The following is a 17,902-nucleotide window of genomic DNA, read 5'->3' as shown; positions in this document are numbered from 1 at the left end:
TTGCAGAAACCTTGTAAAGATTAAGGAAATGCTGTTTCAGTATTTCACATTCATTTAGAATGCTCTTTATTTTTGTTTTTTTCCCCAACAGTCAATCCACAATCAGATACTTCAAGAGTATCATAAGATCAAAAAGGTAAAAACATTTTTGCTGATTTTTATTTATTTATTTATTTTATTTGAAGAAAATGTGAGTCTGATCAGGCTGTGACTCTGCACTTCTGTCTTCACAGACTAATCCAAATTATAGCCAAGAGAAGAACCGCTGTGAACATCTACACAAGAAACTGGCTCATATAAAGAAACTTATCGCGGAGTACGATCATCAGCAACTTTAAACGTAGTCACTAGAGTCCGTTTCCCTGTTATCCCTGGAAACCGGGCAGATAAAGGGAAAACTCTGGATTCCTCTTCCACTAAAAAGAAATGTCACAAAAGGACAAATCCCATGTGTTGGGGCGAGGCAGGACACATGATCTCTTTTTCCTTAACCTTTCCCTATTGTTTTTTGTTTTTTTTTCTTAAGGATGTGGGCCAGGTCTGAGCGTAGATAAAAGTGGATCCATAAATATTGCTCTTCAGCAGCCGACCCTGCCTTTAATGCGCAACAGAGTCTTGAGAGTTTATTGTGAAATATTCCTACTTTCATGGGAGATTTTCCAAATAATTTTTCCTGCTTTCGAAACTGGATGAATTTGAACTCTGAGATGAAAACTGCAGATTGTACACCAAAATTAGTTTTTGAACACTTAAAAAAAAGAAAAAAAAAAAGAAATAGTGACTAGCTCATGAGTTTTCTTCACATAATTGTATTGCTCGCAAAGCTGAATCTTTTTAGTTTCCTATTTATTTTTCGTCATTTAACTTTGTTGGTGGGGGTGAAATTATTTTACACTCCTTTAAAAAGAAACAAAATCAAATCAGTGCTTAAAAAAATGCTGTCTCTTTTTTTGTGTCCTCAGATTATGATTGTCTGCCAGTATTTTACTATTCAGAAGCTGCCTTTCCCTTCTAATTGTCAGTGTTGGCAATAGTATTCTTTCTCTTTGTAGAGATGCAGAAATTAGTATTTGAATCAAAAAAAAAACAGAAATGCACAGAGTCGGACACTGGTTTTTGTGTTTGGCTTTTCTAAAAATCGTGGAGATGTCTTAACAGAGGGGGGAAGAAGTTCTCAGTCACCCTTGGAATGTAGATTTATTTTCTTGGAAGCAGTCTCTTCCCCGTCGAGTCGTTCTGCGGTGCTCCTTACAGCAGTGTTTCCTACCAGGCCACCCGTCGGCTCTCAATTGGTACTCTTTCAGGCTTTTGTAGCAACATACGACTTAAAGTTGTTTGAAAGAAGTTATTTTTCAGATCAGATCTCATATCTTTTAAACCTATATGATCATCGTTTGTGTTTAAACATTTACTGTATCTAAAAAGAGAGATGCTTTTATTTTATTTTTTTTTTTGGGGGGCCGGGGGGGTTGTCTTTAGTTTGACCCCCTTTCTAGTCCCATTAAGATGACTGTTAAGACGAAGGCATCGTTGTCCATCGTCCCGATCCTTCACGTCGAAGGAGCGCCGAGTGTTTTTTGTTTTTTTGTTTTTTTCTTTTTGCCTTTTCAGGACGTGATGTCAACAATGATTGGTTCCTGAAAACGTCTCGCCCAAACCCGCTAACGTCCTCGGAGAAGCCTTTTCGAGAAGCGAGTCGACTTCATCCGCTGAATTCATTTCTTGTATTGATCTTTTTATGTGAATATTGCAAATCAGCACTTTCTCTCTCCTGATCTTGCTGTTACTGGGGTGGGAGGGGTTGTCCTAAAGACACTTTTTTCTGTCTCTCAGAATGCATGCTAAATGAATGTTACAATGAGCAGTCTTTTATCTTTACTTGGTTTAAAAAAAGAAGAAGAAGAAAAAACTGCCCAAGAACATCAAAATCCAAGCAAAGGCATCGTCCGGCTGAATTGGCGCGTAATCGGTTGGCCGTGGCTCAGACCAGCATGTTAAACCAAAGCGCCTATCAAGCGAAATGGCACAAAGTGCTTTCACCAAATGTTGGCAAAGAAGGATCTTACAGTATTTTTTTTTTTTACTTCCTGTTTCATTTCTTCACTCTGCATAATTTATAGCTCTGCACAACACGTCGAGAGGAAGTCAGAAAATGCTCACTTTGATTTTTTTTTTTTTTTAGTTTTTTTTTAGTTTTTTCTTCTGTTAACACTACATCAACTTTTATCAGAACGGTGTTGGATCATGTGCTGCTGGATCCGAGTTTTGGATCGAAGACGTGAGCAGTCGACACTTCACTTTAACCCAGAACCACAGCTGTTTAACAAGGAATGCCTTTGTCCTCATTGTTGCTGTGTTTGGTTTGTAGCGCATCTCTGTTACGGCTCCAGATCCATTGCAGATGAGTTGATGGATGCAAGATGTTTTGAGCCAGTGGAGAGCAAACTTGTCAGTGAAGACATGCCAGCACAGTGCCACTGTTATGAGCTGATTGTGCCAAAATGACCTGTTGTATAGTTCTGTTTCTTGATGATACACATGCTGCTGTGAAAGCAAGGTGGGCTTTGAAGATTAGTCATGAAATATCACAGCTAAAATCCAAAGTATGCTGCTTCTTCTACTTTTTTTTTTTTTTTTTTTTTTTTTTTTCCTTTTGAGAACGATAAGGGACTGGGACTTAAAGTGATTTTTGTTTCAATAAAACTCTTTAACACCCTCGTGGGAAAATCAGAACCGGTTGTTGTGGTATTTATTTTCACAGTTAGGCATTTAATTTCACACAATTAAAGACCCCCTAATTTTTTATGGATTTTGAAAACTAAATGTATAGTGCCTTGCAAAATGAATTAATTCCCCTTGAACTTTTTCCTCATCTTGTCATTTTCAACCACAAATTACAATGTAATTTGGGATTTTCTCTGATGCACAAAAGAACATATAACGGAAGGGGAAAAAAGTATATATTTTTTTATTTAAAAAAAAAAAAGTTCAGTCTGAATGAAAGGAAAATTTGTGATCATATGTTTCCATGTCTTGCCACAGTTGTAACCCATGAAAATGCTTTCGATTTAAGCCAGTGGTGCATAAACATTTTTTTTTACTCCGGCCAAAATTGGGTTGAATGAGCCGAGGCCAAATTTTCTTTTAATCGTTGTTAGAAACATATATTTATTTTTTTGTGATTTTCTTTTTTTTTCCCACTCAGAAATAATCACAATCAATATTTTAGGCAATCAAAATAAGAAAGAATAATTTATCTTTGCCTAAAAGAAGGGTGTTCAGTTTCCTGACTGTTTAGGTGGATTGATTTTTAATTTGTTTGCCAGGTTATTCTCAGCATCAGAAACGAAACCCATGCCGTTTTCAGCAGAGGTTAAACAAATGGCTTGGCCCATGTCTGTGTGTTGTACCAAGCATTTTCCTTTCAAGAAGATGTACATTTCTTTTTAAAAACATCGTCCTTAAACATTACAGCGTCAATTGCAGGAGGAACAAAACGTTTACCGTTCTTTTGCTGTGTTTGGAGAGCCACATAAATATTTTGAGGATTGGATGATGGATTGAGCAGTTCTGAGATTTTCTATAGTTAAACTTCTCCATAACTACATCCCTGACCTGCCAGGTGTGGTTAGTCGTTTGTTTTAATCTTGCTGATTAATGCCTTCCTCTGGAGTTTATTTAGGGGTACCAGAATGATGAGGATTTGCATATAAATGCAGGGCTCACTTCCGGACACATTATTGGAACCATAAAATTCCTGTCGTTCCAAAATCAAGTTCTACTTTGTTTCGGTATATTACTTAAATACTCAATTAATACATTGATGTTTCTGGCTGCAACAAAATGGGTAAAGATGCGATGTATGCAGAGGATGCACAACTTTTTTTTTTTTTTTTTACTTGAGATGATGGTCTTTAGATGTCCTTTTCTTTTAACTCCAATAAAATAAAATAAAATAAAACATTTTTTTCAAGCTCTGCTTTCAAAACTGACTTACCCGTTAAAATCACTGTGAGGAGAATGTTGTTACAACTCATTTCCTGTAGATGGCAGCAGTTTCACATTGTAGCCTTTGTCGCATCAGTTTTGTTCCTGCGAGTGTTGGATTACACATGAAACTTAAAATTACCTCCAGACTCCTTCACTGCTGCATCTTGAGTGCAGTGGTAAGACGTAACAAATTATTGACCCCGGAACAAAAAGACTTCTGTTTAACTCTCTGGTGTACATGGATACGTATCTGAGCAGCATCATTTTCTCACAGCCCATAAATGTTTTTGTGTTTTGTTTTTGTTTTTTATTTAACAAAACTTTGCATCTTTTGCTGTTGGAAGCAAAAGATGCGATGCAGAGGACAAGCCTCGCTGTAATCCGACACAGATCCCAGAAATCTTCACTTTAACTTGTGCTCCACTTGGCTGTGCCGTGCCTGAGCCCTGCTACTCTGGCTCCCGTCCCAAAGTTGGCCTCCGAGCAGCTCGGGGAGTCGAAGGGGGCCCGGTCAGCGAGTTCACCGTGGCAGGCTGCCATTTCTTTCTCCCCAACATACAGCGCCATGCATACTGACATGTTTACACACACACACAGCAGAGCTCCCCTCCCCTTCCGTGTTTCCAAGATTTTTCTTTTTTTTTTTTTTTTTTAGTTGTCAGACAGGATTTATTTTTGTCTGGATTTCTGTGCTGGTTTCTGTTTGTGCAACTGAATTTGTAACTGTACATTAGACTTTGGGTTACTTTGCTGGAGTTTAAAGGAAAACAAACATCGATTTCGACACAGCAAATAAGTAATGATAAAAAAAAAAAAACATTTTCCTCTCATGTACAGCTTGCAAGCAAGGACATTTCTATCTATTCACATATTTTAAAGCATTAGTAAAAGCCCATGCATATACATGTGACTGCAGTTAGAAGGGTAAAGCTCTGGGACGTCGTCGTGAAGTTTCTCAACTCTTAGACAGGGGCCAGGCTAAATAGTTTTTTACAAAAGGTCCTAATACAGCATGACAAATTGATTTTTTTTTCTTACTTTTTTTTTTTTATATAAAAGAGCCAGTAGCAGTGCTTCTCTCAGCATTTCAACACAAAGCATTGCATTGCATCAATGAGACCCCAAACTGCCAGGTTTGACTGCTGGTAATTTAACTGGGATTGTATCACAATCTGCTTCAGTAATTTGTAGCCAAGCTTTGAGTGTGTGGAAGATCTAAACCTTTGTGCCCACTTTGTATTCTCCTTACATTGTGTCCCCCAACCCCCATACATATTACCTTTCTATTAATCTTGATCGTTTGACGTGAGGCTTTCACTGTTGTGAGCCCCCGTTTGTCTGTGTGGATTACATTTCAGTGTATTTTTATGTTCACGAAGTCACGTTCACATCTGATTTGAACTTATTTGTAACTCAAAAGTGAAACAATACTAGATTGATGATGCTAGTGTTTTGAAATGTTTGAGTAAATCATATCTTTCATAGATGCTCCCAGTGTTTATGTGATGAGCTACAATCTGAGTTCACGTCGCAGCTGCACATGACTGAACCCACTAAACAATATTGACTCTGTTCTAGTTTAGCAACCTAAATTAGTCAGCTTCTTTAAAAGAAATAAATAAAAATTCTCCCTAATGTCTGTAATTCTTATTTATCCGCTTGCCATCAAATCTATGGCCTTTTGCTGCAAAATCTGCGATCGTCCATGAAAAGACAAGGTTTTGGTGAGCAGCAGTTTATTAAAATGAAACCCACCTCATTGTGGATGTTTTACAGCTGTGCAGATAACCTCTAGTGAATTAATATAGCATCCAAATTGTGTGCTGTTGTGCGGCACTGAGCACAGTTTATTTAATCGCCCTAAATTGCTTCACAAATGCATGACTCATCAATTTCGTGCAGATGCTGGAAGTGTTCATTATCAATAGCAGCTGCGCAAAGTTGTTAATGCTGTTGATTTTGATCAACCTACAAAACTGCCCGTGAGAAGAGCTGCGCCTGATTTACTCTACTGGTCGAGTTGACGATTGGAAAAACACATTACGGTGTTTTGGAGTTGCGTCAAGTAGAAAAACAGATTGCCACTGACCTAATTTGAATTTTAACTTCTTTTTTTTTTTTTTCTTTTTTTTTGTCCAATTTATTTGGTAAAATTAAAGATTTTGTAGCAGATATCTGTTGTAACGGTAAACTATTGCAACACTGGAAGCTGCCAGAACTGACTTCAGTATTTGTTTTGCAGGGTTTAACTCTTTTTTTTGTGTGCGATAGTTCCCTGCTGTGACCTTTGATCAAGCACATTGATCCCTTCTTCTTGTGTTTGCATTTTCCAAAGGTCGTCCATGTACCCTCTACTGAGCTCAATAAGGTTAAAGTGCTGACTTTATTGAATTCCTTCATGAATTTTTCTTCATTATGAAAAGTATCAAGTAAAATAAGGGTGAGAGATCGCCTCTGTATTTTATTTTTTATTTTTTACTGACTTTTCTCCCAGTAACCTTCTCACAACCCGATTACACTTCACACAGACTGATAACATCTATAGTATTACTACATGTTTTATAGGAATGTTTCAGCTTTGGGTTGCTCAATATTTCTTTCTCTGGAATTTCCATTTATCTTTTTTACGTACCTTAATCATTCTGTGCTTCCCTTGACCTGGTTAGCTTCTTCTGCATGAGTGTTGCTGTCGTCTGGGATTTCTCTGCCTGTTGCAACAGCTCAGCGTAGAATATGATCAAACATGCTGAAGTCAGACCAAAACAGATTGTTTACAGTTTAAAGGCCACTCTTGCCACTCCAAGCTGTCAAAAAGAAGCAACGGAGAGCCTGTGCCAAGGTGCATTGAGGCTGCGCTGAGAGAAATGCATCAGCAACACTGTAGATTAGTTTGTTGCGTATGGGACGGTATATTCACAGACCAGTAAGGACAAAAACATGTTTCCTTGACGGCGTTAGCCTCTTTCATCAGGATAAAGTGCCCTGTTGTATATATTTTTTTGCTTTGGGTCAACAATAATGCACACCATGCTGAGTTGGCCTCCAAATTTTCCAAATCTCAATCCAATGGAGCATCTGAACAAGTCCAATCCATGGAGGGCCAGTCTGGCAACTTGCAGAACGTGATAGATTTGTGGCTAACAACGTCTCGGTGCCAAATACCACAGCAAAGCGCACCTTCACGAGTCAAGCGGAGGCCACATCTAAACAGATCAGAGCTGTTTCGATAGCAAAACCGGCATGAGCACATTACTTGGCAGGTGGTCATAACATTTGGCCTATTTGTTGTAGTTTGACATTAACGTTAGAATGTAAAACAAATGAAAATTTACATGAAGGAAGTAAATAGTTTGTCTAACAAGAAGTTGGACAGTGATGGGTTCTGTATTACAAACTGGTCAGAGTGCAGTGAGAAAATGTAAAGATGCAGCCTATACAAGTTTTTCTTTACCGATAAATTAAGACTGAGCCTATTTTGACAACAAAAGCACAGTCTAACTTTCAGACTTTTTGGCTGCATGCTTAGTATTCACTTTAGACAAACAACCATTCGGCCAGATACACTAATATTTGAAGAATAAGATTTTTTCAGTACGGTCTCTCTCTCTCTCTCTCTCTCTCTCTCACAATACATTATCTAAAGAGGGAATAAGTTCAATAAAATGATACTTAATTAAATGTGGTTTTATTTTTTATATTAATAATGTCCTTTAAGTTAAATGGCAAAGCCTGCAGCAACTGGAAGGCAGCTGACGCGCAAACAACATTGCCTGAGAATATTGTCAACTGAGTAAAGCATGTATGGTGCCATCTGCATAGTTGCAGTTTGCATTTATACTGTAAACTGTCATTCCGATGTGTTGGAATGACAGTATATTTCTTCTCTGTGTTATTTATAAAATGAAAAATTAAAGGGGAGCAGAGATTAGGCCTCGGGGGGGGGCTCCTTTTAAAATTTTTAATTTCCACCTGGAGAAGGACAATGTGATCTGTCTGAAAAGTAGCTTCTAAACCAGGCTAATGGGCCCTTTGCTCACACCAACATGACTGAACAACAATGTGTGGTTTAGAAAATTAAAAGCGTTGAACAGATCAACAAACAAGGCAGCACATGCTTCGAACTTACCATCGGATTTATGATCAACATGATCTCATCTGTAAACTATTTGCAACACACTGTTTAAAGTTTGTGATATTGTTATTAGAATATTGTCTTAAAAATACATAAATGTGGAACATTTCATGATGTCTTGGTCAGAATTCTGCTTTGTTGCCAAAATTAAAACACGTTTCCAAAAATCCAGTGTTTCCTTATGTTTTCTGGAATGTCCCAGTCCTTGTATCTTCACTGCCCCAACTTGTTCATGAGCAGGGATTAGCAGCAGAGTTAGTAACTAGTGTGTAAACTAGTGGTCTGTGGATAGCTTTTTACCAACTGACAGATGATCAGCTGACTTTGTCTGCATTGATTTGAAAATGTGATTCAGTTGCACTATGGATGTGTCGTACCGGAACAACAAAGACTGATTTGATGTATAAACTCATACATATCGATCTTTAGATTGTATTGGTACACTGTCATTATATAAACAAACTAGATTAATTTCTTTTTGATTTGTTTACAAAGCATATTCACTGTGTTATTGTGTTTTCTGGTTTGGTATTTTAGTCTAAATTTGTTTATTTGATGATTTTGTAGGTTTTTTTGTTTTTAATAAAATTGTTCTTTTTTCCCTCAATTTTTTGGCTGACACATTTACCTCTAATATATTATTATTATTATTATTATTATTATTTATGGCTCTTATATAAAAATATATTTAATGGGCAGGAAAATAAGTAAAGAAACTTTCAGTCGATGGAATTTGTAGCTGGTTTCAAGTTTGTTGTTTTATGTTTTTAATTATCAGATTTTATTACTTTAAGTGGATGGAAATTACACATTGTGAAATATTTCAGCTTCACGCAAATAAAGTAGTTGTGATGTCACGTCTCTCACGCAGTTCGGAAACAGTTGTATGGCGCTCGTGCACGTTGCTTTTTGGCCCAAGCGCAGTCGTCACAGTCCTCCTCTCGTGCCAGTGGCCTCCTGCCATATTTATTCATGCCGGGCAAGATGGCGGCGAAACGGACGAGATGTTCCTGCCAGTGAGCACATAATAGGCGTTTTATTAATAATATTCAAACGAGCGGGATTCTTGTACACACCTGACTGCATCGCGTGTGTATTTTTCCCGTAGCGAGTGTGGAGGTCGTTTTTATTTTTCAAGTTTTTGCCGTTTTTACCCCCTTACAAAATGTTCCCGTTGTGAGTCGCTCGCTTATCGAGCAGCTGGCTAACAGAGCAGTCAGGAGCTAGTTAGCTCTCTATCAGAGTGGAGAATGGGAGAAAAGCTGGAGCTAAAGCTCAAATCGCCGGTTGGAGCGGAACCCGCTGGTTATCCCTGGCCGTTACCAGTATACGTAAGTGATGCCCTTCAGCACCAAGCTGGGACAAATTTATGTTTAGTCTCTTGATGTTGTCTTTGTTAGCTATGTTAGCCCTTGGCTAACCCTGGGTAACAGAAGAAGATGTGGCTCGTCCGGGGACTTGGGACACACTGATCTGACAGTTGCAGATTGTTTTTCTCCCGTTTGCCGTTAGATTTTTTGGAAACAAAACATTTTACATTCTATGCTGTAGGAGATGCAATTGTAGTTTAGGTTTAGTAACGAGGTTATTTGGGTGTAGTAACCGGTGACATTCAGTTGAACACTGTCAGATAGAAATATTGTCTAAAATGATCGAACCAGAGTGTTATTCCCGTTTAAGATCATTTAACTCTCATCTGGTTTTCCTCGTCTGATATGTGTTTTTACTCGTAACATGATCGGACATCAGTATTTCTAACATTAATCTCTCTTTTCCATGTTTGATTTGTAAAACCAGCATAGATCTAGTTGTACTTCATGCATAGCAAAAATGAATTTTAGCCCCTGACTTATGGTTTTGGTCAAAACAACTTCCTGCCTATTCAGCAAAACACCAAATGAATGAATGTTGTTTTGACGAGTGTACAGGGTCTCTGATATCGATCTTTATTTATGTCATTGCTGTTGTCATATTCTTTTTATGCCATTTAGTAACATCGCTATGACTAAGAACTACTCATTTGTTTTATATTTTAAACTCGGTGAACAGTTGATGTCTTGTCTAGCTTTTCTCATGCAGCGCTCCTTATGCTAGAGAAAAGCAGTTTTTCATCTCAGCTGGGCTTCCATGTAGGTGTCTGCATATCAGGAGCTGGTAGCAGCTCACTCTTTCAACAGAAGCGGAAAAGAAGCTGGCAACAGTTGTGTTTTTAGTGGCTCAAGTTCAGATTTATAGTAAGTATGATGAGACAGCCAGCGCTGAGTTTCTCTGAATGCCTGGATAGGGTCTCTTTGTAGTTTATCTCTCTCCACCCACAGCGTAGTCTATCTAGTCAATCAAGTTCTTTCAGTTTCGACAGTCGGTCCGTTTATTTCGTGATCAGAATATGTATATATATTTTTTTACTGAGTCATTAGCGTTTGCTGCCTCCACTTTTAGTCAACTTGCACAGTCCCGTGTTTTAAGGATGAACTCAAAATCCAGGAATGTCAGGAATGTAATGTCTTTTCCAATCTGCGTGATAGCTGTTTACATGGAGGCTAGTTGCCATGGATTAAAATTAGGAACAGCTGATTTTTTTTTGTTTTTTTTTGTTTTCGTTATGGGATTCTTGAACATGGAGTTGATTCATAAGGCGATCGCCTCCTGTTTTTAGAGGAAAGCACTCCCTCGCTCTCTCTCTCTTCGCCCTCCTGACTTGTCCATATGGTCAGGTCTGTGCTATATTATTAGAAAGCAAAGCCTTGTTCCAATATTTGTTCTGTAGTGTTTGTTCCAATCAAACTTACTTGTTAGGTTTTCTTTGGTTAAATTTATTGCTGTTAACTAAAGAGCGTCTTTAGTAAAAACATGTTTCACACCCACTTAATTTAAGACTAGTCACTGTCTCACAGACAACAAACACATTGCTGACTGGCTTTTAATGTTCTTGCTCCGATTGATGGAGAACACGGCGCATGGGTAGGACCAAGTCCAGATATGTTTGTCCAGTTTAACCCTTGTTTTTGTGTTCGCTCCCATCTCCACACCATGTGTGCATTTGTAAACGCTTCCATATGAAGTCCACCTCCTCCGAAGTGTTGCAGCTCCTGTTTCCATCTGGTTTTGGGTGGAGGCAGTAGGAGGCCTCAAACGACATCTAAAAGAGACACTGGTGTCTCAGTGCTGTTAAACACACGCTACATTGTTCGTTGGCCACTCACTCTCACTGAAATATTTATGCAGCTTTTTTTTTTTTTTTACATATTTTTAATTCTATATTCAAAGTGTGAAACTACCCGTTCGAGGTCAGTTGACTTCCTCGTCTTTGTAGGCACGTCGCTCATCTCTGAAGAGGTGGCGAGGAGAGCTCTTTAGCTTAGTTTGTGCAAATTCACGCTACTGTTTGGTTGTTTTGAGTCAGAGTAGTGGTCGGGCGTAAGCCCGCTTCAGTCATTTGTTCTTGTGGGCCGCATGAGTAACAGAGGAAAACAGTGTGCGGCATGAAGCCCCTGTGCCCACCGTGCGTCACTCTGATTTGACAGGAGATTGACTGAAGAGTTTGCTCTGCGTTGCGTGCACAGGCGGAGTAGAACATGCATCAGTCAGCGCCACAGCTGGGAGGGAGAGGGGAGGGTCTTCTGGTCTTTTTGTCTCTGGCTTGTCAGACAGTGTTTATTTTTAGCAGCAGCCCGCTGCTGGTGTTGCTGTGTGCTGTCTTCGTTTTAGCAGGTGACCTCCCCCTACTGCTTCTCTTTCTGCTGCACACAGTCATTTTCATGCCTTTGCATACCGCTTACAGCTTCTGAACTCGAGGGTTTATATCTACTATACAAATTAAAATTTTTCTCAAGAAAGCCTTTAGTTCATGCTACTTTTTAGCCGCCTGGCTTGATGCCGTGAGTGTAAATGTCACATGCGGTACGATGCATATAGTACATCTGGTGTGTAGATGTCGTTAGTAGCTGTAGAAAAGTTTGTGTGTGCATGCAGGTTTTATGTTTGGCGGACGTTTTGCGTAGTAGAGGCGGGCAGTATTGAGCGGGAAGCTGGGAACTCCGAGCCGTTAGCGCTTAGCTGTAGCTGCTGTGCCTGGCCTCAAAACTGTCCCGTTTCCCATCCTCTCTGTGGCTCTCCGGTCCCGACAGTTTGTAGTTTTTATGAACATTGCGCCTCTTTTCTTTAACCTTTTCTTGTATTCTTATTTCGTCCTCTCCGTCTTTTCTTGCTCCCCTTGGCAGTGTTCTGGAACAGGAGACAGAAAGTGGGTCAGTGGGTCAGCACAAGCGACGGGCTCAGCCTGACTGCACTCTGGATGAAACCCGAGCTCTGTTCCTCCTACAGAAAAGCTCAGACGCTGCTAGTATTTCTAACTTTAGATTTTGCTGGGTGGAACAAAAAAAAGAGTGCACTTTTCTTTTTGCCTCTTTTGGAACTATTTTCTTTGAAGTGCATCTAAAAATTAGGTTGAAAGCTGGAGAGCTTTGAGAGCATACACTCAAAGGGGCATCCACCCACTCAACTGTGCTATGGGTCAATCCTTTTTAAGAGAGAGAAGTACGCACACAGTGTTAGAAGATGACACCAATTTTTGATTAAAGTTGCACTTTTAAGTTTAAGAGAGGCACCATGTTCTGCGTAGAAAGTTGGATGAAGCAAAAAAGATGGATTGGAAATCAGAAACATGACTGAAACTGTGTCTGTCAAAGCCATAACTTGATTTTGATAAAAGTTTAGAGTTGTGGATGAGTGATATTGCTGTAAAATTTTAAGTTTAAATCTTCAAGTATTCATAGCAAAGATGACAGGTGACAAAAAAAAAAAAACAGTCTGAAAAAGTCTTTTTGGCTATGGATCTAACGCTGTAGACTGTAGAGTCTGTCAAGCACAAACACTGCTCTAAAAATAAGATGAAGGACATCCTTTCACTATAAAACCTGTACAGCAGATGCTGTCTATTGCTTCCTTTCACTCTTCATCACATGAGATAGACTCTGTTACAAAGACTAGAGTCTTTTACCTGGAGTCCACGGTCTATAGGTCACAGATCTAAGGTGTGTCTGAACTCTCTTATTTTTGTGACTCGACTCAAAGTCTCAAGCTTGAGTCATCATCTCTCCTATGAGTTAAGCTGCCACATTGCACCACCAAAGTAGCACAATTGGCGATGGAAAAAGCAACACTTTGCAAAGATTCACATAAATCATATTTTGAATAAAAATGTATTGTGCTTGACTGGAACTCATCTGTTAACCATAGTCGTCATCAGTTTGAGTCGATTACTTGGTTTTGTAACTCTGGATCGAATGAAACAGCAAAGTAAGTTGCTTTCTGCTGAAATGAATTGTTTCGAATTGCAATTTGAATATCATCTCTGCTTGTTAAAGCACAACTGACCGAAACGGTGCACAGACTGTGACTGACAAATCTAAACTTAATTGTTTGTTTATTACACCGAAGCAGTGGAATTTGGTTTTTAATCAGCGGCTATAAAAAAAAAAAAAAAGCTAGAAAATGTTGTACAGTTGGTATCTTTTATTTTTCCCCTTCCAGGTGTAAAAATGTTTTTGGTCAACAATTTTTACAAAAAGTTTTTAATCTCAGTAACTGGCTCTTTCACTTCCTAAAAGTACCACAAAGAAATAGACACATTAATTGGGACAGTGCTTGTACAAATAAGGTTTGCATTTGCCTCAGTTAATTTACTCTGTATCCATTCCTTGGTTATAGAGAGATGCACTTTTAGTGTATGCGTTTTATTTTTTCCAATGCTTGCTTATACATATATGAATCGTTTAAAACCAAAACCCGTGGATAAATGTACTCATGGTATATTTAAGCTGTGATGTTACTCTCTTTCATTTTTTTATGTTTCACTGTCCAGTTATGTTTCACTTCATAATAAAGCTTGTTTGAGTAATTCAAGTCTTTTTTAGTAATTATTAACACATTTCCATGTGTTTTCAGGGTAATCGTGTACAGAAAAAAAAACGTAAAGAAAATCAGATCAGATTTAGTGTAAACACACACTAAGAGCTGCAAGTATCTGCCAATACACTTGCAATTATTTAGACTAACAAAAGCATTGTACACTCAGTATCATGAACTACAAAATAGGTTGTGAATTTTAAAATTAGTTGCAACATGTGACTGTGGAGACTAGCTAAGACTGTTTTCAGCTTTTAGAGCTCATGATAAGAAACAGCTCCCTTTTGTGTTTTATTCCATGTTCTTTGCGATCTGTTGATTTCTAACCAGTCCGTTTCCATTTGCTATTCATTTTTGCCGTGAAAGAGAATTGTTGTTTTTTTCTCTCTGTAGTATTTCTAAGTAGCTGTCTGCATGTCAGAAGCTGGAGCAGTTCGCTCATTCAGTAGAAACGGAAAGCAAAGCTGGGAACAGTTTTGTGGTGTTTTTTAGTGGTGTAAGTGCACATTTATAGTAACTACGGTGAGACGCTCTGTGTTGACTGAAAGCGCTGAACTTCTCCGAATGCCTGAGTGGGGTCTCTTTGTAGTTCCTTTCTCTCCGCCCACACTGTAGTCTACCTCGTCAATCTAGTTCTTTCAGTTTCCTCAGTCAGTCCGTTTATTTCGTTATCAAAATATGCACCAAATGAGTTTTCTTGGGTTCCTGAGTCACTCGCATTTTCCGCCTCCACGTTAAACTGCATGCACGCTCTCGTGTCTCGTGGAGCCGAGAATGTCAGGAATTCAATATACTCCTGGTCTGTTTTATATCGGGACTTGTTGTCATGAGTTGAATTAGAAGCAGCTGATTCATGTGGAGTTCTGAAGCCATACTCTGCTCTCCTCCTGTTTTCAAAGGGAAACACTTCCTCTGTCCTCTCTCTCCCTCCTCACTTGTCCATATGGCCAGGACTGCGGGGAGGAAGATGTGCAACTGCACCCGCTCTGCTGTATTCCTAGAACAAAAAGGCTTGTTGCATCAATATCTGTATTAAAGTGTTTGTTCCAATCAAATTTCCTGGTGAGGTTTTCGTCTTGATTTTGTTGCAGCTAACTACAGAACCGTCTCTTTAAAAACATGTTCCACCCACAGTAGTTGAGATTCGTTATCTCACCCACAGAGCATGAACACATTGCTGACTGTGTTTTGATATGCGTGCTGCTTGCTCTGACTGTTGGAGAATAAGAGGTGGTGTTAGAACCAAGCCCATGTAAAAAAGTCTTAATTAAATGATTGATCTGGTTCATCTGGTTTCATCCTGTTTTTTCCTCCTATACGTCCTCATCTGTGTGTCTGTTGATGCTTCCTTACAGTTGGCTTCTGGCCCATCTGGTTTTGGGCGGGGACCTAAAAGGCCTCTTGCAACATCTAAAGAAAACACTGCTGTCCCAGTTACTGATATATATAAACATTAAAATTCTGTATTTAAACTAGGGACTCAAACAATGCAATTGATTGTCAAATATTGGCTAATTAGATCAAAATGAGTTCAGTTAGAGGAATAACTTCCGTTTACACAGTACTTCCTTTAGTGTTGTAGTGTGGCCACTATCCAGAAGAGGGCGCTGCTGGTGTTTCTTAAGTGGAACCAGTTGATAGTTAGAAGGGAAATAATTATGGCGGAGGCATCCCAGAGCAGGAAAGTGAAGTGGTCCAAACAGAGTGCAGCGTGGGGTGGAAAATGCACTTCATGAAGTTCTGGTTTGAAATGTAAACGCTCAACAAGATCCTTAATTCTTGTCATCACCTTAATGGCTCTCATTTAGCTGTGCTGTCACAAAAAATTCCTAAAATATAATGTGCTTCTTTGTTTGTATTTAGCATATTATAAAAAAAAAAAAAAATAGACCTTTATGTTAAAGAGAGACCCTCTTGATATGAGAGAAAATGTCCACTAGTCGATTGATATTATCAATCAACTTTAGTCTTATCAATCAATAACCAACATTTCTAATTAAACTGTGAAGCCAGCCTTCAGTTCAGTTATGTCAATGAGCGTTGTGGTTCCAGGTTATATAAATTATACAGTCACCTCCTTCAATCAAGACATAAATGTAGAACCCAATAAATACATAAACGTATGAATAAAATGTTCTGCGGGCCCCACTGTGTTGAAACAACTCTGCTCCATTTAAATACGAGATGTGTGTGTTAACACCTCTCTCCACTGCGTGAGGCGATTCAGTGTGTGTGTGTGTGTGTGTGTGTGTGTGTGTGTGCTGGATAATGCTGTATAATATCCTGAATGCAGTCGTCTCTGCAACATCCATCTGTGCAACTTTTCTATCCCTTGGATGTGATATTTGGCAGGATTTCAGATGCTGCGGTGCATACTGATAATATATTTGGCCATCTGGATGCACTCAAGTTGCCTTTAATGCCCACTTCTGATATATATTTTTAGTGGGCGAGATGCCAAAACTCACAGGGTCTGGTGGGGACAATGTCTAAGAGTAAGGAAAGAAAAGAGATGGAAAGGTTTGGAAAGAGAGGAAACTTTGCCTATCTGGTTCTGGTGATCTGGTGTTTCAGACAGATTTGGACTCTTTGGTTGGCCAAAACGGTAACTTTGCATCCCTTTCTGTCCTCATTTATATGGTAACCTAAATGAATGGCTAACGTGCCTTTCATTTTCTTTTCTTTTCTTTTTTTTTTTTTTTTTGAAGGTTTTTACAGCTTTTGTTCTTCCTTTGACTCAACACTTCGCTGATATTGAGTCTGGAAAATGCTCAGCTTTGGTTTTCTGAGACATTGTTTATGCAGCTTTAAGTTTTGTTTTGTGCGGTCACGCAGCGTTTATAACTCAGAACCTCGATTTGGGTAAAACAAAACGTTCCTGAGAAGTCAAGTCTGTCCTTAGTAACTTTTTCGTTATGTCTGAAGTGGCTGTGTTTTCTGCTTTGAGTTTCTGTAACGAGAGGATGAATCAGACATAATAGATGTTGTGGGCATTTCACTCTAGTTGCAAAATACCATAATCAACATCCCATGTTTTGTATAATTAATACCCTTATTTTTGTTTGGACTGTTGTTTTCTCGAACTTTTAATTATTTTCTGCTCATTTCAACATTGGTAATTTGTGATCCAATTAAATTCAATATCTCAAATGGTGTCATGTTCGGGGTTTCATTATGCCTCGTCGCCTCTGTCTTTCAGGATAAACACCACGATGCTGCTCACGAAATCATCGAGACCATTCGGTAAGTGACATCACCAGCAGTCCCCCCACCCACTCACTGAACACACCCACGTTCTCCCGATCAACTCAAGTGTCACGATCAGTTTAGTGATAATCTTGTGTGTGGGTGTGTGTGTGTGTGTGTGTGTGGGTGGGTGTTTTTTTCTTTTCTTTTCTAGGTGGGTGTGTGAGGAAATCCCTGACCTCAAACTTGCAATGGAAAATTATGTTCTCATCGATTATGACACCAAGAGGTAAGTCTTGGGTTGCGTCACTTTCAAAATTGACATTGATGTGAAATAAACCAAACCCTTGATAAAAGCATTAAATACCAAATAGTCGTGCTAACTACAGAGAAGAGAAGCTGAGATGAACTTCGTAATCCCGCCGCCATATGATGACCATGCGATCCATGTTGCCTTTCTTGCAGCTTTGAGAGCATGCAGAGACTTTGTGACAAGTACAACAGGGCCATTGACAGCATCCACCAGCTGGTGAGTCTACATGTGGGAACTTTCTCACTACTCTGTAGGTGGAGTGAAAGTATTAGTCACAAGCAGGTGGGGAATATCGTGTCTGTGTGTGATGACTTCTTTCAATCTCAGCTATACCTGAGTGTTATCTGATAAATTCCCCCTCCCCCCGTTAATAT

At 39.1% G+C, this 17,902-nt stretch overlaps 2 protein-coding genes across 6 annotated transcripts in view; both read left to right on the top strand.

The window, feature by feature from the left end:
• The window catches only part of ell (elongation factor RNA polymerase II), a 38,441-nt gene extending 35,708 nt beyond the window's left edge, over positions 1 to 2,733 (top strand). Inside the window, exons 11-12 of the mRNA XM_007577218.2 lie at positions 92 to 136; positions 234 to 2,733. Coding sequence (XP_007577280.1) covers positions 92 to 136; positions 234 to 338 — 150 coding nt within the window. The 3' untranslated portion in view covers positions 339 to 2,733. The remainder of the gene's footprint in view (positions 1 to 91; positions 137 to 233) is intronic.
• A 6,339-nt stretch (positions 2,734 to 9,072) lies between these two features.
• dot1l (DOT1-like histone H3K79 methyltransferase) overlaps positions 9,073 to 17,902 on the top strand; it is a 28,081-nt gene continuing 19,251 nt past the window's right edge. For 3 of the 5 annotated variants that reach the window (XM_016663625.1, XM_007577216.2, XM_007577215.2), the window contains exons 1-4: positions 9,073 to 9,453; positions 17,229 to 17,272; positions 17,430 to 17,504; positions 17,681 to 17,744. In XM_016663625.1, the coding sequence (XP_016519111.1) occupies positions 9,373 to 9,453; positions 17,229 to 17,272; positions 17,430 to 17,504; positions 17,681 to 17,744 (264 nt within the window). In that variant the 5' untranslated portion in view covers positions 9,073 to 9,372. The remainder of the gene's footprint in view (positions 9,454 to 17,228; positions 17,273 to 17,429; positions 17,505 to 17,680; positions 17,745 to 17,902) is intronic. The other 2 variants (XM_016663626.1, XM_016663627.1) reach the window with 2 other exon arrangements.

Source organism: Poecilia formosa, unplaced genomic scaffold, assembly GCF_000485575.1.
Source record: "Poecilia formosa unplaced genomic scaffold, Poecilia_formosa-5.1.2 Scaffold432, whole genome shotgun sequence".
NCBI lineage: Eukaryota > Metazoa > Chordata > Actinopteri > Cyprinodontiformes > Poeciliidae > Poecilia > Poecilia formosa.
Note: the sequence above shows the minus strand (reverse complement) of the source record. Positions and strands in the feature narration are given on the sequence as shown.